Consider the following 20,980-nt stretch of genomic DNA (forward strand, 5'->3'; position numbering starts at 1 on the left):
GTTCCGATGGCTTTTCCATTTTAAGATTTATATTTTCTTTTGAAATGTAACCCTTTTTTATCCTCTCCTGCTCTTTACCTTTATTATCCTGTAAGTAAGGGATGGAAAGGGTTACCGATCGGCATTGGTTACTGGCTTTGAGTTTCAGAACACTGCGGGAATCGCTGCTCTAAACCTGCGCTCTTTAGTCAAACCCTCCCTGAGTATTTAATAATTTTGTATACATTTTTATTTTGTTTTTCTGGATTTAAATGAGAGTGAAAGAGGTAAATTTAGATTTCATCCTGCAAATCCACTTAATACGAATTCGGATGCAGTTTTGCCCAGGTACAGTGAAAATAGCTGATTAGCTTAGAAACCTGGAGAATTTGAGAATTCATTAATTTACGTTTAAAATTATCAACTTTGTAAATTTTCCTTTTAAAAATTCAGATGTTTAAAAGGATACCTACTCTGTCCATGAATTTACAAATTATAGCAAAATACGATAGAAACAAGAGTGAAAATGTTTCCATCAGATGAAGGTGGGAAAATACAGGCCCAAAGCAATATGAAGAAGGAAGAGGGGGAAAGATTGTCTCCCTTCTGCTATTCCTGGCCTCCCAATCCATACTTGGTTTTGCAAGGAGGCAAAGGACAAGAGAGAAGAAATGGGGTGAAAGGAGAGACAAAGAGATGCACCAGCTGCCTGTTTTCTGATTGGGATTAAGAGACAGGAATTTAAAACTGCCCAAAGGAGAATCAGAATTCTGTCGCCATTATTCCTACTCCCATGTAAGCCCCAAAATTTAACATTTCGGGGATTTTTAATCTTGTCTTTTGTTTTGTTCACCTCTTCTGTTTCATGGTGTATGTGTGTGCATGTGTACACGTGCGTGTGCATGCGTGCTGTATTATGTCTTTTATTTTTATGTGAGTGAAGGATTTTTTATTTAATTTTAATGAAGGAGGGGGTAACAAAATTAAATTACATTTACATAGTCAAAATTTAATTTTTAAAAAAGAGGATAAAGGGCTTCCCTGGTGGCGCAGTGGTTAAGAATCCGCCTGCCAATGCAGGGGCACAGGTTCAAGCCCTGGTCCAGGAAGATCCCACATGCTGCGGAGCAACCAAGCCCGTGCACCACAACTACTGAACCTGACCTCTAGAGCCCGGGAGCCACAACTACTGAACCCACGTGCCACAGCTACTGAAGCCTGTGCACCTAGAGCCTGTGCTCCGCAATAAGAGAAGCCACTGCAATGAGAAGCCTGTGCACCTCAACAAAGAGTAGCCCCCGCTCGCCACAACTAGAGAAAGCCCATGCACAGCAACGAAGACCCAACACAGCCACAAATAAATTAATTAAATAAATTAATTTTTTAAAAAAAGAGGGTAAAAAGCAAGGATAAAAACCAATCAATCTGCATTTTCTCAGTTTGCTGATAGTCTGGGGAGCTGGGGTGCTGAGATGATTTAGGCCTGGGGGAAAAAAAGAAAAATAATAAAAGGACTGGTGAGAATTTATTGAACCTCTGCTATGTATACCAGCTGGAAACAAGCTGCCATTGAGACAAATATGTTCAAGATATAGTCTTGCCTTTAAGAATGTCCCAGGTGGCAAAGAAAGGAGACAGATTACATGACAAGTATAATCCAATGTGATGGGGCCCTAGGACAACGTAAATAAAATGAAACATACAAAGAGCAATAAACTCTGCTTTTGTTAAGTCAAGAATGCTTCCAGAAGTAACACTGAGCTGCACCCAAAAGATGAGTAGAAGTTACCAGGCAAACTAGGGAGGAGAAGGCATTCCAAACCAAGAAAAAAATGTGAACAAGCAAAAAAAACATAGTGCCTTCCAGGAAGAGAAAACAACTTGGTACTATCAGACTCAGGGTATAGGGAAAGATACAGGAATTGACAGAAGTAGGGAAAAAAGATTAGAGGGAGATTTTGGAGGTCTTCATATGCTGGTCTAAGAAGTTTGCATTTCCAGCTGTATTCAGTCAGGAACAACAAAGAGAGCACCTAACAGATGTGTCCTCCAGCAAATCACTTTTTGGGGGGTGGGGGGTGGAATTTCTCCTACCCTCCACCACACTATCTACCCAGTAACCATGGAAATGTCTATGTTATTAAAGTGGGACCCACCCTGGCCACATTTCATTGATACTAATTTGGGAAACTGACTTATTTTCTGGGAATTTTGGAAAAGTACTTGAGAAAGAAAGATAAGCTATCTTTCAATGCCACTGGGAGATGCAAAGACAGTTTTCAGCAATCTCGTGGACCAGAAAAGGTGAAGAATGTGACTGTATTTGAGTTCCTAACTCTGTTTGTTCTTGAAGCCTAAACACTTTCTGGTGCTGAAGTTCTGTGAGATGCCGTGATATTCTCAAAATAGATTCTTCTCTTTGCTTAAGCTACTTCCAGTTGCATTTCTGACACCGTAACCTCCCTAGACACATACAGAGCCCTGGGGAGCCAGAGTTCAAAGTTGCTGGCCATTCTTCAGAATGACTCTTGACTTAATTTCTCTCCCTGAGCTGAACTACTTTGCAGCCTGTACCTGTTTGAACTCAGCGTGCTTTTGGACACCCATCATTTATAGCAACATAATATTTCATAGTGATACAGCCTTATATCCTGGCCCCTGCTCCCATTCAAACTCAACCAGAGGCATCAGGGAGGCAAGTAGCCAAGGACTCAAACTCTCGCTTTAGAATTTTAAAATAGATTGTAATGCTGATGGCCAAAATAATCATTTGAGAAAAGAGTGTGAGTTTTAAAGACTGGTTTCTGAGTATTAAACCTCAAGAACCTGAATGACTTAGGGAACAAAATTTATGACCTAAACAAAAGATTATAAGTAGCCTGCTAATTTAAGAGCCAGTCTTTCCCACCTTCCATGGAGGTAGAGCCATAGAACACGAAGAACTGTAGATGGGCCTGGAGGAGCATCACATGGTCCTCAAACACCCCTCCAGGGCATGGCATTTGGAATAGCAGAATGTTTCTTCTATATGGCCAACCCAGATGCAGATATGGTCTAGGGAACTTGAAGAGGCCCAGCAGTCAGAATGATAAGGAACTTATATCCGGAATATACTTTTTAAAAACTCTTAACAATAAACTGATAAATTACCCAGCTAAAACATAGGCAAAGAATTCGCATTCATTGACAGTGGGAATGCAGAATGGTTTGGAAGACAATCGGGCAGTTTGGGTTTTTTTTTAACTAGACATATTCTTACCATATAATCCAGTAATCACACTCTTTGGTATTTTCCCAAAGGAACTGGAAAATTATGCCCAACAAAAACCTGTCCACAAATTTTCATTGCAGCTTTATTCATAATTGCCAAAATTTGGATGCAACCAAGATGTCCTTCAGTAGCTTATTGGATAAATAAACTCTGGTACATCCACACAGTGGAATACTATTTAGCAAATAAATGAGCTATCAAGTCATGAAAAGATATGGAGGAAACTCAAATGCATATTACTAAGTGAAAGAAGCCAATCTGAAAATGCTACGTACTGTATAATTCCAACCATATGACATTCTGGAAAAGGCAAAACTATGGAGGCAATAAAAAGATCTGTGGTTGCCAGGGTTTGGGAGTGGCGGAGGGATGAATAGGCAGAGCACAAAGGATTTTCAGGACAGTGAAACTGTTCTATATGATACTATAACGGGGGTAAATGTCATTATACATTTGTCAAAACCCATTGTACATACCAAGAGTGAACCTTAATGCAAACTATGGACTTTGGGTGATGATGACGTGTGTAGGTTAATCAGTCATAACAAAAGCACTACTCTGGTGTGAAGTGTTGATAGTAGGGGTATCTGTGTTTGTGTGAGGGCCAGGGGTATATAGAAACTCTCTGTACTTTCCACTCAATATTGCTGTGAACTTAAGCTGCTCTAAAAATAAAGTCTATTTTTTTTTAAAAGAGGCAATGGTTTTGAATAGACATTTCTCCAAAGAAGATATACAGATGGCCAATAAACACATCAAAAGATGGTCAACATCATTATGCATTAGGGAAATGCAGACAAAACCATGAGGTTTCACTTCACATCCACTAGAATGGCTAAAATAAGACATCTATGGCAAGTATTGGTTAGGATACGGAGCAATTGGAACCCTTTTACATTGATGGAGAGAATGTAAAATGTGTAAAATGGTTCAGCTGCTATGGAAAATAGCTTAACCATCCCTCAAAATGTTAAACATGGTTTTATTATATGACCTAGCAATTCCACTCCTAAGAGAAATGAAAACGTATGTACACACAAAAACCTGTACACAAATGTTCATAGCATCATTGTTCATAATAGCCAAACAGTGGAAACAATCCAAGTGTCCAGCAACTGATATGGGTAAACAAAGTATCATATATCTAGATGGCAGAATATTATTTGGCAATAAAAATAAATGAAGTACTGCTACATGGATGAACCTTGAAAACATTATGCTCAGTGAAAGAAGCCAGACACAGAAGACCACATACTATACAATTTCATTCGTATGAAATGTCGAGAATAGACAAATCAATGGAAAGAGAAAGTTGTGGTTCCAGGGACTGGGGTAAAGGAGTAGTGGGGAAGGGCTGCTACTGAATATGGAGTTTCTTTTGGGGGAAATGAAAATGTTCTAAAAGTAAATAACGGTGATAGTTTTCAATTATATCTCAGCAAAGCTGTTGCTTAAAAATCGAGTCATAGAAAAATACATTTGTACACCAACATATGTGGGTTAGGGGATCCATCCCCCTACAGCATGTGTTCGATAACATGTATGTTAGTTCACAGACGGTTTGAAATTTGTTTCAACTCAGGACTGGGCATGCTTAGATGGAAGAGCTCCATGATTTTTCTTGCTTTGCTGATTACCACAAGGAATGATCCTATTGGGATCAATCTGAAAAGAAAGTCCAAAATATAAAGTGAATGTATTATTTTCCTAAGGCTTCTGTAGCAAAGTACCACTCACGGTACAGAATTTTTTTGTGCCACAGTTCTGAGGCTAGAAGTCCAAGATAAAAGTGTTGGCAGGGGCTTCCCTGGTGGCGCAGTGGTTGAGAGTCCGCCTGCCGATGCAGGGAACACGGGTTCGTGCCCCGGTCCAGGAAGATCCCACGTGCTGCGGAGCGGCTGGGCCCGTAAGCCATGGCCGCTGAGCCTGCGCGTCCGGAGCCTGTGCTCCGCAACGGGAGAGGCCCGCGTACCGCAAAAAAAAAAAAAAAAAATGAAGCAGGTCAATAAGAACAAGCAAATGGGGCCATCCACCATGACACTCTTCCTCATACCTATTTGGCTTCTGCCTAGACATACCCGCCTCTGAAACAGTCACCTTAAAGGAAGTAAGGAGTGACATTCATTAGCCCCTTCCCAGCACTCATCTCTCTAGACTGATAGGAAACATTGGACACTCCTGACCAGCCATTTTCCCTCTTTTCGTCTGCCACTTCTCTTTCCCCTACCACTCTGTTACTTCCTTCAGAGGTTCCTCTTCCTCCTTTCACCCTTCTCAGTGTAAGTATCCTTCCCAGTGCTGTCATTGAGGCCATCTGGGTAGAAGCTGACATCCACTTCTGACATATAGGTTGAAGCCTATTCTGTAATTTGGAGGATTAGTGTAAGTTTTTTTCGTGATTCAGAGTGAAACTCAGATTGGGGTAGCTTCTATAATCATTCATAGAGTTTGGGTTTAATTGGCATTCGTTCATGATTAAATTCAGGTTATGCATTTTCTGGGGCAAGGATGCCAAAGAAATTATATTGTGTCCTGCTCATGGGGGGGATATCAGAAGGCAAAAAGGGTATGCCCCAGTCAGCTCTCTATTTTCACCAGGAGAAGGAACAGAAGCACACCATTTGCTCAGGAGACATGGTTTCTAGACCAGGTTTTCTACTAGCTTTTGTGACCTTGGAATAGTAACTGAACACACTCCATGTTTCAGAGTCCTCATCTGTGAAATGCATAATAATTCACTTAGCCTCTCTTAGGAAAATCAAATGAAACTGTAAACACAAAAGTGCTTTGAATAATATTAAATGCCATACAAATGTAAGGTATTATTATGTCTAACAGAACGCTGAGAAAATTGCGATCTATTGGCAATGGGGCAAATTCCATGGCTCTCAGCACTCATCCCTGCCAGTAGGATACTCATGTTGACAGTCACATCATCTTACCAAGTAAATCAAACTCTAGCATCCCACAGGACTGTCATTAGCCTGGCTTTAGATGTCCCAATATCTGGGACATAGCAAGTCTGCCTCTTTATGGAAACGGCATTCAGAAACATCTCTCAACCCTCCCACTATAGATAATCCCCTCTTTTGCTATTTATTTATGTATTTATTTGGACCCTCCACTGTAGAGAGTTAATCCATACTCATATTCTTGTCCCATTTATGGCACAGGCTCATCGCTAATACGTGTAAATATCTTCTCTTGATTTTTGTATAAGTTGATGTATTTTTCCTTTCTCCACTACCATTGCCTTTCCCCAAATATGCACCTATTTTAATTTTTGACATGTATCATTTCATTTGTACATTCCCTTATAAAATATGTATTGTTCTGTGTGCCCTTATTTTAATTAAATGCTTTTGGGCCCAAGAGTTCTTTCTGTTTCTCACTTTCTTCGCACTGTTTTCAAGATCTGTGCATGGTGGCCCATGCACACCTAGTCTATTGCTGCTGGCATTTACCCCTTTGATTCCATTTCCCTTGTGACAGACACCCAGATTGCCTCCAATTCCTTGCCCATAAGTGTGCTGTCATGAACATCCTTGAATGCTTCTCTGTGAATATTTGTTTAGTCTCACAAGAAGGGGCAAAGTCAAGGAATAGATGCACTATCTAATCATCAGAATCACATGATCTGGGGCAAGAAGCTCATTTGTGTCTATTAAAATGCACCCATGACGGGCTTCCCTGGTGGCACAGTGGTTGAGAGTCCGTCTGCCGATGCAGGGAACGCAGGTTCGTGCCCCGGTCCAGGAGGATCCTACATGCCGCGGAGCGGCTGGGCCCGTGAGCCATGGCTGCTGAGCCTGCGCGTCCGGAGCCTGTGCTCCGCAACGGGAGAGGCCACAGCAGTGGGAGGCCCGCGTACCGCAAAAAATAATAATAATAAACATCAATTAAAAAAGAAATGCACCCACGAGCAGTAAGACTTTGGGTAAGTCTTAGAACAGTTTTGGGCCCGTTTCCTCATTTGTACAATGAGAATATCAGTGAGATTATATCTAAATAAATATCTAGTTCTCCACTTCTTCCACTGCCCACTGCTGACTGCCCTCTGTGCCTGAGCTGTCTTCTTCAGCAGTCACAAATAAATTATGGAAAAGTTGTGTATCTACAATTTTTTTTTTTTTTCAATATGCAGGCCTCTCACTGTTGTGGCCTCTCCCGCTGCGGAGCACAGGCTCCGGACGCGCAGGCTCAGCGGCCATGGCTCACGGGCCCAGCCGCTCCGAGGCATGTGGGATCTTCCCGGACGAGGGCACGAACCCGTGTCCCCTGCATCGGCAGGCGGACTCTCAACCACTGCGCCACCAGGGAAGCCCAAAATAACCCACATTTATTAAGCACTTGTTAAATGTCTGACATTGTGCTAAGTGCTTTGAAGCATCATGACATTTACTGCTCAGAGCAATCACGCACGGTTTTATGAGTTTCATTTTGTAGGTGGAAAAACCAAGGCTTGCAGAGATTAAACAGCTAGGGGAAAATTACACAGTACATGACACAGCTGGGGTTCAGATTCAGATCTGAATAACTTCAAAGCCAGTGCCCTTAATGATGCAAACAAAGGATATGGAGAAACTTTCAGGTGAGGATCTGAATTATACTTCAAAGTTCAGAAGAACAGACCGGCATTAAAGGCCAAGCCTATGCTAGTCAGTGTGACAATTGCTTTTACATCATTATTTCAGTTCATCTCAGTTATTAAACATTTTTTAGAATTAGGTCTCACTTCTGAAAATTTGGGATCAAGTTAGGTATTAATTATTCTCACCTAGATAAAATAAAGATTCATACAATATAGACTCTTAAAAATTAGTAGTTATTATTTTTTAAAGCTGTAGAGATTTAAAGAAAAAATAAGAGGCCTAGGATGGTCAAGTCAGAAGATCTGGATTCTAGTTTCCACTGTGAAAATAAACAGCCGTGCATCACTGGGCAAGTTGTTAACTTTCAGGGCTCAGTTTCTTCATCTACAGAGTGACACAGAGTGGCCCGAATGATACCATTCTAAGAAGATGAAATCAGGGAGGAAGCAATTCCCCGGCTCCTGGAGGTTCACGAATGCCAGAATCACTCAGCTTACAAAGTGAGGAGTGAAAAAATAGGAGGGAATCAGGAAAGAAACCGGCACATAGTTGGGATAGGTATGGGAAAAGCAGGGGAAAAGGGAGAGAAAACTGTTTAGACTTTCAATCTGTGGACTGAAATGGCAAGGAAAAACAACAAAAAAGGAGAATGTTGGACATAGAGCTGTCCTGATTATCAGAAGATACAAAATCAGTCTTTGTTATAAGCAGTGGCTGCTTGAATTGATCCCTTCCTGCTTGTTCCGTTGCCCCCAGTCATAGAAGATTAAGCAGCACCAGCTGATGAGGACAAAATAAACACAAAGATTTGCAAGAATGCAAGAAAAGTGGTCTGGGCAGTGACCCAGACAGATTGGGTAACCTGTGATTGCCAATGTCTTTCAACTTGACCTGACCCACTTAGCAAGCCAGTCCCTGGCTGAGCCCTACAGCATTGTTTCAAGTGAGTCATTTGTGCAGACTCACACCCAAACCAGAAATTCTCGCCCAGGACCAGAACCACAACTGCTGTCGCTGCTATGCCACACCGGCCTGGGGGCTGTGAACTTTGACGCACTAAGCCTGGCTTCCAAATTTCTGGGGTGAGCGGCATCCCCGCTCCTACCACAAGGGGGCCCTCTCCAGCCAGCCAAGCGCGTGGAGCAGAGCGAGCCTCAGCCTGGGGTGGGGAGAGCATCTGGGGGTGACAAGCAGTCAGTTCTGGGGAGTCTGCATGCGAGAGAGAGCCAGGGAGCCCCTCAGAGTCGGGGAACGATGGCGCCCGCCCTCACCTGCTTCCCAGAGCTGTGGGCACACACAGGCTCACTGCTTGCCCCTTGTTCCTGTCAAACTTCCAAGCGTTTGCTCTCCTGTGGCGTCAGCGCGGACTAGAAAGTCAATGCCAGGACATCTGGGCTACAGAAAAAAAAAAAAAAAAAAATTCCCTTCATATCTTAGGAAGAGGAGAAACACAGAAATAAGCACCCGGGGCAGAGACTTCAGTGTACTTCATTTATTTGAACACAGAAATACTGCATCTGGGACCATGTCCTGTAACGCCTCTGTGGAAAGGCAGATCCTGATTCTGTGTGCAATTCTATCAGTCAAGGGCGCGCCTGGAAGAAGGGTCTGCCCCTGTGAACATCCTTTGCTCCTCGAATACCAGTGTCCAGGTCACGCTGAACAGGTGATCGCCATCAAGGACATCTCACCTTGTCTAGCGCTCTAGGGGTTATTACAGCTTTCTGCTGGGCTAGCCACGGTTTGCTAAAACGGCTCCTATTGTATATCCTCCGTAAGAAATGTCTTATAATTCTCCCTTTCCAGGAAGAAAAGCTCTTATTCATGTTTCCAACCAGGATGTATCAAGTGGCAACTACAGGCCAGACACCGTGTTCAGTGCTGGGGATACAGGAGTGAACAAAACCAATAAAAAGGTTTGCATTCTGGGACTGGTATTACAATGGAGGGAGATGAACAGTAAAAAATCAATTATAGAGAATGTTAGAAGGATAAATACTATTATAAGTAATAAAGAAAGTAAGGGGATTATGGAGTATAGGGAACAGGGGGATTATGATTTTAAATATGCTGTTTAAGGAGGGTCTCATTAGCAAACTGACATTTGAACAAAGATGGTGTCACGATGTTTATTTATTTGTGGATTTATATTATTAGTTATGTTTTTGGACAAACATTAACTTCCATTCTTTAAAAACAAAACAGCTTTGTTAAGGTTTATTCTGAATTATTTTACACAAAATAAAAAATAAGGAACTATGTTTGTATATTCACGTGATAGGACATTTCATAGGAATCAAAATTATATTTATGAAAGGTTTAAATGACTTAGGAAAATGCCTATGAGAAAGGTAGGTGAAAAAACAGGAGTATAAAGTTGTTAACATATTATCTCAATTGTGCAAATATGCCAAATGTTATCAGTAACTAACTCAGGGTGATGGGATTAGGTGTAACTTATGTTTCTTTCTACTTACTTTTCAACTAGATTAAGATGAGACTATTTTCAAGGAAAAAAAAAAAAAGGAATTCCCTGGTGGTCCAGTGGTTAGGACTCCACACCCTCAGTGCTGAGGGCCTGGGTTCAATCCCTGGTCGGGGAACTAAGATCCCACAAACTGTGGTACGGCCTCCCCCCCCAAAAAAAGAGGAGACCTTTTTCCTTTTATAATAACATTAAAAAACACACTAAATGGGGCTTCCCTGGTGGCACAGTGGTTGAGAGTCCGCCTGCCGATGCAGGGGACACGGGTTCGTGCCCCGGTCCGGGAAGATCCCACATGCCGTGGAGCGGCTGGGCCCGTGAGCTATGGCCACTGAGCCTGCGCGTCCGGAGCCTGTGCTCCGCAACGGGAGAGGCCACAACAGTAAGAGGCCCGTGTACCGCAAAAAAACAAAACAAAACAAAAAAACACACTAAATGAATAAACTAGATAGTCCACAAGGACCTACTGTAGAGCACAGGGAACTCTACTCAATACTCTATAATAACCTATATGGGAAAGGAATCTGAAAAAGAATAGATGCATGTATATGTATAACTGAATCACATTGCTGTACACCTGAAACTAACACAGCATTGTAAATCAACTAGACTCCACTATAAAATAAAAATTAAAAAGAAAAACCAACCCACTAAATGACAGATGCACAAGGAAAAGCCTCCATCTATGACTGCTTTCCATTTATCAAAAGAAATGAACTGGAGGAGGCAACGCCCCAGGTTTATTTGGGATGATCGGTCCCACGGAAGAGAAGAGAGGCAGCATGCTCGAGCCTCCCCAGATATGGCTCCTAACCCTTCTCCAAAGAATCTCACTCCTCTCCCTGCTTTCAATAGCCCCCACCCAGCCCCACCATCACCACAGACTCCACTAGACTTTTCTCCCGGCTAGAGTTAGCTAGCCCACCATTGCTCTGTGACTAGTTATCATTTTTCTTCATTGGCACATGCTTTGAAAAAAGCATATTGTACCTCCGACATATTAGATATCCTATAAGGACATAACATATAGTAGCCTTAAACTAAGTGGAGACTTTGTAACAGAGTTTGGGCTGGGCCCTCTGCTTCACTTGCTCCAGTGCCAAGGAGACTCTGTAACAGAGTGTGGGCTGGGCGCTGCGCTTCACTTGCTTGATTGAGTGCCAACTGTGTCAGAATGTGAACGGCCATCCACAATCACCTCCTCCTTACCCTATCTGTGCCTATAGGGGCCTTTCTGACCTTATTCTCTCAAATGCACTAATTTTATATATTTCTAATAACATAGCATACAAATTATGTATATATTATATGTATTCTATACATAATTTTTACATTATTATAGCTCTACAAACATTGGAACCCAATAAAGGTTATTTCTTACTTTAACTATTAAGCAACTAAGTAGTGTAATTACTCATACATTTTCCTCTTCGGTACAATACACTTTCTCCAAAGGTAAAAGTGGAGAAGTAGAGGAGAGAGGAAGGAAGGAAGAAAGAAAAGAAGGAAGAGAAAGGAGAAGATTCATGGAGAGCATCCCCAAGTTGTTTGTAACTACTTTGGGAAAGTAGCATAAAATAAAACCCCTCCAAAGTGACGTAAGAAAATAGAATACTTCTATTCTCTTTGTGCCACTCAATACCCAGTAGTCCTGGGAGGCCCTGAACTACAGGGTAGGAACCCTTGATTGAAGCAAAATAAAAGAGTATTGCTATATCTTCTGATAAATTTTAATTGGTGCTGTTCATCATATATTTCTAGCTCTTTTTTTCTTTTTCTTTTGAACACATGGTTATTACATTTAACCATGTAAATTCTTTAGCCAATGAATTGTGAGTGGAAGTAAAGGGTGTCACTTTCAAGGGGTAATTTTAAGAGAGAATGTATAAAAAAATGATAAACCACAACCAAGTGGGATTTATCCCAGATATGCAAGACTGGTTCAACATTCAAAAATCAATTAATGTAATTGCTAGAGGACGGAAGAAATGAAAAGTGCCCACTGAGCTGGAAAGGCATCTTGAGACGGACAAACTGATCCATACAATCAGCGGACCAGTTTATTTTATGGTAATTTAATCATAGGGTGGGATTGGGATTGGACAGATAATGACCCGGAAGCATTCACAGCTGCACGCCGAGGGGCCACTGGGACAATTTTATAGTTAACTTAGGGTATGGGGGGTAGGTGCTTGGAAACAAGACAGAGTACAATCTTGCGCAGGGTCAGCAGAAGGACAGGAGAAACTAGAAGGGCCCAAGATGGTGTCAGTTATAATAACACACAATAACCCATCACATCAACAGGCTAAGAAAAGAAAAATCACATGACCATTATTGATCGATACGGAAAAAGCATTTGACAAAATCCAACACCCATTCACGATAAAAACTTTCAGCAAGCTAGAAACAGAGAACTTTCTTAATGTGATAAAGAATATCTATAAAAAACATACAGCAAACATCATACTTAATAAAAACTTGAGGTTTTCCCACTAAGACCAAAAACAAGGCAAAGACTTGGCGTCACTCCTTCCAACATCATACTGGAAGTATTACCTACTGCAGTAAGAAGAAATAAAAGGTATACAGATTGGGAAGGAAGAAATAAAACTGTCCTGTTTGCAGATGACATTATCTTGTATGTAGAAAATCCAAAAGAATCCATAAAACCACTCCTGGAACAAATACGCAACTATAGCGACACTGCAGGATACAAGGTTAATATATAAATGTCAATCATTTTCCTATATAACAGCAAAGAAGAAGTGGAATTTGAAATGAAAAACACAATGCCATTTACATTAGCAGCCCCCAAAATGAAATATTCATATACAAATCTAACAATGTAAGTACAAGGTCTATATAAGGAAAACTACAAAACTCTGAAGAATGAAATCAAGGAAGAACTAAATAAATGGAGAAATAGTCCATGTTCTTGGACAGGAAGACTCAATACTGTCAAGATGTCAGTTCTTCCCAATTTGATCTACAATTGGGATTCAATATAATCCCAATCAAAATTCCAGCAAGTTACTTGGGGATACTGACAAACAGATTTTAACTCTATGTGAAATGGCAAAACCCCCCAGAACAGCCAACACACTACTGAAGGAGAAGAACAAAGTTGGAGGATTGACACCACCTGACTTCAAGACTTACTGTAAAGTGACAGTAATCAAGACAGTGTGGTATTGGTGAAGGAAAAGCTAAATTGATCAATGGAACAGAATGGACGGCCCAGAAATAGAACCCCATATATATAGTTAACAGATCTTTGACAAAGAAGCAAAGATCTCACTAAAGAAGGTATCAGGTGGATGGCACGTAAGTACGAAACAATGCTCCACACGTCAGCTGTCATCAGGGAAACGCAAATTAAAACAACAATGAGGGGGCTTCCCTGGTGGCGCAGTGGTTGAGAGTCCGCCTGCCGATGCAGGGGACATGGGTTCGTGCCCCGGTCCGGGAAGATCCCACATGCCGCAGAGCGGCTGGGCCCGTGAGCCATGGCCGCTGAGCCTGCACCTCCGGAGCCTGTGCTCCGCAATGGAGGAGGCCACAACAGTGAGAGGCCTACGTACTGCAAAAAAACAAAAAACAAAAAACAATGAGATACCACAACACATCTACTAGAGTGACCCAGATCTGGAACACTGGCAACACCAAATGCTGGCGAGGATGTGGAGCAACAGGAACGCTCACTCACTGCGGGAGACAATGCACAACGGCGCAGCCACTGTGCAAGACCGTTTGGCACTTTGTTACAGAACTAGACATACTCTTACCATATAATCCATCAGTCATGCTCCTTGGTAGTCAACTCCTCTGAAGCTGAACACCACACAAAGCCCTGCACACAGATGTTTACAGCAGCTTTATTCATAATTGCCAAAAACTGGAAGCAACCAAGATGTCCTTCAGGAGGTGAATGGATAAACTGTGGTCCATCCAGACAATGGAATACTACTAGGCACTATAAAGAAATGAGCTCTCAAGCCATGAAAAGACATGGAGGTGCATGTTACTAAGTGCACATTGCTAAGTGAAAGAAGCTAATCTGAAAGGCTACGTACTGTATAATTCCAGCTACATGACATTCTAGAAAGGGCAGAACTATAGAAACAGCAAACAGATCAGTGGTTCCCAGGGGTTGGGGGCAGGGGAGGGATGAATAGGTGGAGCACAGTGAATTTTCAGGCACTGAAAATATTTTTACAATAGTATAATGATAGATACATGCTATTATACATTTGTCCAAATCCCTAGAACATGCACCACCAAGAGCGAACTAGGTATGTGTATACTATAGACTTCGGGTGATTATTACAGTGCGTCAATGTAGGTTCCTTAAATGTAACAAAAGTACCACTCTGGTGGGGATGTTGGTAATGGGGGAGGCTGTGCATGTGTGGGGCAGGGGTTAAATGGGAAATCTCTGCACCTTCCCCTCAATTTTGCTGAGACTCTAAAACTGTTTTAAAAGCTAAAGAAAAATTTGGGGAAAAGAATACTACATGGTAATATCCTTAAGTAATCTGTTCGATTCAGACTCAGAAATTCTGGGACCACATTTGTAATTACTCATTACCAAGCAAGTCGTACAATTGAGGTCATGCCCTATACAGACTACATCTTAGAATCCAGCATGATACTCTGAACACCCAAAACAATAGATACTATGAAGAATGAAACGGAGAATTAAGAGAGCCAAGTGAAGCCCTAAAATGCTGGAGTATTATCAGTGCCATAAAACAACCGGAAATCTACTTTAGAATTTGAACACTCTGGAATTTTTTTTCCCCCAAAGTTAATTTACTAAGGTCTACTCTCATGTTTCCCCTTAATCCATTTTTATTAAGAATTCTGTTGCCTCACCAACAATGTATTTGCTTGAAGAAAACAGTTCTACAACTTTGACATTTTAGTGTCATTTTATACTATACAAAGCCTATTTACATAGTCCTTCAGAAAATATTTCCACTTTTCACCCACTATTCCAAGTGTGAAAATGATATCAAATAGATTAGATTTACAGGGAAGCACAAAAGAGAAAACAATTCTACAATTTAATACATACAGTGTCATTAGTGGTTTTTTACAGTTTTCTTTTGAGGATAATCCACTGAATTTTTCTGCCAATGACATTTCAGAGTGAAGTTGTCTTCAGGAGTAGATTTCCACACAGAATCAAGAGTATAACAGTCCAATATATTTTACAGGTGATACCTGACAGTTTATGAGTAGCTGCAAATCATTTTTTTCCCCATTTTTTTTCCAAAGTCTTGGATGATGAACAGGAATCATGACTCTCACCACCACTATAGTGCTCATATAAAGTCTGAAATTAAAAACACACATCTGATTTATAACTTTTAAAATTCAATGTATTACCGTATCAGATTAACAAAGTTTAACTCCACATCTTCTAATATGTAACAAATTTCTCCCTTGTTCTTATAATTAGGAAATTATTTTATACACTATTGGAGATAATGAAAAATTTTTAAACAGCTAGCTTGGCCTAAGAATCAGCGATCATGCAATGCAGATCAATCTTTCTGTAAGAAAAATGTAACATAGCTATTTATAAGCATATATATGCATCCTCAAGGCCTTCTTAATCTCCCTTACTTTTTCTTTTTCTTTTCTGTTTCAACAAACCTCTTTTTAAATTGTTTATTTTTATTGAAGTATAGTTGATGTACAATATTGCATAGCAAAACTCTTTTTTTAAAAATTGAAGTACAGCTGATTTATAATATTGTGTTAGTGTCTGGTGTACAGCAAAGTGATTCAGATTATATCTATATCTGTATCTGTATCTATCTATCCCTCTCTCTATATATTGTTTTTCATATGCTTTTTCATTATAGGTTATTACAAGATACCTTACTTTTTCTTAAATAAAGCCAGTCTTAGATAAATTCCTATACTGTAAAATACACTCATCAGGAAATATACTTTCAGCTGATATTTAAACTAAAGAATGGAAGGCATTTAAAAAAAATACAACTGCTATACAAATAAGTATAATTAGCTATATTAAAATCTACATATTTAGTAAAGGACTTAAGGCTAAGCCAACATCTAATTTATGAAGATGAAAGATATCTTTGCCATCAAGGAACACATAACCTTAGTGATAAAGGTAACCCACCTCAATTTTATTTATAAAAGGCTTTAAACAATACACTGGTAGAAATTTAAAACATAGAGATATGAAACATAGAGAAAAATTACAGAACAAATTTTGTCCAATTTCAATTCCTAAAGCCATTGATTTAGCTATCAGAACTTGAGAAAATTTAAGAAAAAATTTACCTTATATCATATGGATACAAATATAATGGTGAATATATAGTAAATTCCTCCAAAACTGTATCCAAGTTCTTAACATCTTAGATTGGTGTTATCCCTATCCATAGAGCTAACAGTGATTTTAGTTTAAGCTCCCATAATTTTACAATAATGTTATAACTGATATATATAACTAGTAACTAAAGTCAATAAGCATACCTAGTGTTCTGGAAATGACTAGGTGTTTGATGTCAGTGAGATCCAGAAAATTATGGTATAGATATAAAGAGGCATTGGGAGACTAAAAGATTTGAGACATTTGCTTTGAGAAATGTACTGACTGCTATATACAGCCTCACAGAAGTCATTACATGTGACAAGTACTGTGATTTCTCTACGATGGTTTAAAAATAAAGTTGGCTAGAAAAAAATGAATTCAAAAGCTGTGTTAAAAATGGTGTTGATTTAAGATTCCTTATTGAATTTATTCCAGTTGAGACCCAACAGCAGTCTTTTCAATGCACCCTATATGACAATCCATTTTCAATGCTGCTGTCTGCACAATAAGAATATAAATCTAATAAATCTATATTTGTCAAAAAGTACATGTTAAGTATCTAAATACAGAAACACACTTCATAGCTGATCTGATGATTGGGCCAACTTTCCTTTGCATTACTTGTTTAAGTGTCTAACTCACTAAATTATACAAAACGATTAAAATTAGTGTAGACAAAGAATAGACATACTTTAGCAGTTTTCAAAATGGAGTTAGGAGAATTCAGGCCAACAAGTTGGCCCAGAACATATTTCATTTCTTCAGTGGTTCCCTTAGCCATCTGGTTCCCTGTAAAATAATATATATAATCAAGAGCACACTGGTATCAAATAAGAAAAATATAAGTTCATATATAAATATGTATTCTGTTTAAAAGCACAATAACTGGCATTCTTGTAACTTATCACTGATCATAGCCCCTTACCTAGGATAGGTAAAATGAATGCCAGCAGGTAGAGAAAGGTGATCTCATTTATTTTAGTATTTAGCATTAAGGAATATCCTTAAGGAAGGAGGCAGGCAGGAGGAGAGCAGCCAGAAGGCTGTTTATATTAGCAATCTGGTAATAAACTTATTTTTAAAGAAGTACCTGGATGAGTTTGAATCTGAACATATGGATGTGCCAGGAGCTCAGGAATGGAGATCCTCTGTTTAGGGTCCCTTATTAAGCAACACTATAAAAATAAAGATAAATATTTTTTAAAAACAAAGCAAGTTTTCTTATGCAATATTGATACAGTATTTTCCCAGACTGCATCATATTACAGAAGTTGCTTTCTAGAGAGCCTACTTAGAAATGACAAAATTATTTTACACGTCATTTTTGCAAAATCTCCAAGTATTCATAAGTTTTAAAAACCTTCAAAGTGAACTTAACACATCTTTAAAAACTAACTCAGTAAGCAATTCCTCTCAATAGACCTCTCAGTTATATCTAAGCCAGTTACATAATTCCAATCATTTCAACTATTTCTTTTTCTTTCTTTTTTCTTTTCTGGGTGTGCCATGAGGCTTGTGGGATCTTAGTTCCCTGACCAGGGATTGAACCCGGGCCATGGCAGTGAAAGTGCTGAGTCCTAACCACTGGACAGCCAGAGAACTCCCTCAGCTATTTCTTTAAGTAAACAATTAAGTACTACATGAAATATAGCTCTTCTATATGTATATACTATTAATGTTACCTTTAACACATCTTGAAGATCTTTCTCTGGAATATCAGGAAATTCAATTTCATGATTAGGGTCAATTATGGCATGTAATTTAGAAATCTGATTAATGATATGCTGAAATGGTGTTTTCCCGTAAGTCATATAGTACAAAATGCAACCTAAGGACCAAACATCACTTTTGGGGCTTATCTAAGTTAAAAAAAAAAAAGAAGTTACTGTTATTTTAACATAAAATTAAAATATTATACACACACACACACCCTAATATTTAAAATCATAACTAAATCTCAATAAATGTCCAACTATTAGACTATGTTCATGACAAAACATCCTCTTCTCGTTTTGATTACACTTGGTTATTTTATCAAAAGAAATGAACTTCAGTTTAAATCTTTCAACAAACTCATAATCAAAATATTTCAACTGAAACAAAATATGACATTCTTGTCAGCCTGTGAAAACACAAAACTAAAAACCCTAAGTGCACATTTTAAATTTACATGTTTTCCCCAAAATTACTGCATTAAAATAAGTTTTTATGTAAATTCATAAGTATGTATAGATTTTAAAAAGGTTATTTAAGTTGAGCTATCCTAAACTTAAGAACACAAACTATAGAGCCAGACTGGGCTGGGCTGGGCTTGAATCCTGGTCTTATCACTAGCTAGTAATTCTACCTGTCTCTGTTTCCTCATCTCTAAAACAGAAATAACAAAAGTACGTTGTCATGGGCCTTAAATGATGTAACCATGAGATATGGGTAAGCATAGAGAATAGTTTCTGGTATAGTAAGTACTCAATAAATATTACTTATTATTAAATGTTCTTTGTATTAAATAATCTCATTAGAAATAATGTGATATTATAACATAATTATGCTTTTGACTTTTAAAAGAACATGATTAAGACCAAACACAGAAGTGATCATAATAAATGAGAATGGCTAAATTCCTCTTTTAAAAGATACTCAATATGCATTAAAACAAAATGTAACCACATACTCTACACAAAGGATTAATCTAAACCAAATGACACAGAAAGGTACAAGGAAAAAAGAAATGGACATCTATAACCAAATGCAAGAAAGAAAAAAAAAAGGAAACGAAAGCAGAGACAGCAATATTAATATTAGAAAAAGAGAACATGGCAAAATGCTTCTAACAGAAGAGAGAAAGCCATTTTACAGTGATAAAAGGTACAATCAACCAAGAAGAGATGACAGTTATGAACTTCTATGCACTGAAACCACATTTAATAGAACTATATAAAGCAAAAATTGTATTAAATTCTTTGAAGGAGGGCAAATTTAAACATGCCTTTCAGAACATGACAGAATAGATCCCGTTATCTGAACACAAAGAAAACTGAAAATTAATAAAAAAATAACCTCCTCTTCCTCCAATTTAACCACTTGGAAATATAAGTCCATTTCTAAATACTAAATCATGAATTAAAAAGAATTTCAGATTCTGGAAAAATGGCTGTGGCCGTGTGGTTTTCAAACTCTCCAAAGCCCCAGATAAGACAGACAGAGCAGCCTGGTAGCAAAACCGTAAACATATGGAAAATATTTACAATAAAAGCGGAACGTGAATGGAGACAAACTACCCACAGCCACAGGTCATGCGTGGTAGAGGCATTTGAAGCAGAGAGGAGAGAGAAGTAATGAATGGGCCCAACAGACCTCAGAACAGGAGCCCCAGATGGCCAAGCCTGTTCACCGGAAAGCAATTCGAGAACAGAGGGAGACTGGGAGGGGCTTTGAGCTCTTCCATAACAAGGATTACCTCCCATGTTGGGATAAAAATTTATCTTCTATTCAGAATCACTAGTTGAGATTGACCAATACGACCTATTTAAGTACTGAGTTGATAACTGAAAAGAATCTGAACACTACATGCAGTTCAAAGTAAATTTAATTTTAAAGTAACAAAGAATGAAACAATTTTAAAACTGAAATTAGAAATTTTGGAAATTAATGAAAATAAGAAACACTACCATAAAACCTAGAAGTAGCAGCTAAAGTAAAACGCAAAGTAAAATTCAGTTTTAATGTTTTAATTATAAGGAAGAATACTAAAATTAAATTAGCAATTATTTAAATGCAGAAGCTGGGGGGAGAAACCTAAAGGGAATATAAATAACAAAGATAAAAGCAGAAACTAATTAGAAGACAAATGAAAATAGAATTAATAAATGAAATGAAGACCTGGTTCTTTAAAATTAACAAAACCCTGGCAAGTCTAATCAAGAAAAAGAGAAAGACAAATCTAAGTATTAAAAGAAAAGGAGAAGCTAAAGAGGTATAAAAAGAATTTTTATAAGAGAGACTATTTGGCATAATTTTATGCCAGCTATTTGAAAAGATATTTAGAAGCCACAATTTCCTAGGAAGGAAAATATAATTTAGTAAATGAAAGCACATTTATTAAGCAATTGTTTCAAGCTGGACAATGTACTAAGTGCTCTGTATTCTTTCTCGTTTAATCCTCAATTACTTTTAAAATAGGTACTGTGTGCAAGCCTAACTTGCAGATGAAGAAACTAGGCAAGTTCAGTCACAAAGACAGTTGATAAAGAGGCAGATCTATGACTTGAACGCAGGTACTGCACAGTGGTGTGTGC

The 20,980-nt window shown here is 38.9% G+C and overlaps 1 protein-coding gene across 6 annotated transcripts in view; it reads right to left on the reverse strand.

The window, feature by feature from the left end:
* Positions 1–9,957: 9,957 nt before the first annotated feature.
* TTK (TTK protein kinase) overlaps positions 9,958–20,980 on the reverse strand; it is a 51,559-nt gene continuing 40,536 nt past the window's right edge. For all 6 annotated transcript variants that reach the window (XM_049695351.1, XM_049695353.1, XM_049695352.1 and 3 more), the window contains exons 19-22: positions 18,368–18,544; positions 17,776–17,860; positions 17,377–17,474; positions 9,958–15,668 (exon numbers count right to left, since the gene is read on the reverse strand). In XM_049695351.1, the coding sequence (XP_049551308.1) occupies positions 15,582–15,668; positions 17,377–17,474; positions 17,776–17,860; positions 18,368–18,544 (447 nt within the window). In that variant the 3' untranslated portion in view covers positions 9,958–15,581. The remainder of the gene's footprint in view (positions 15,669–17,376; positions 17,475–17,775; positions 17,861–18,367; positions 18,545–20,980) is intronic.

The sequence above is a fragment of the Orcinus orca genome, chromosome 12 (genome assembly GCF_937001465.1).
Source record: "Orcinus orca chromosome 12, mOrcOrc1.1, whole genome shotgun sequence".
NCBI classification, from domain to species: Eukaryota; Metazoa; Chordata; class Mammalia; order Artiodactyla; family Delphinidae; genus Orcinus; species Orcinus orca.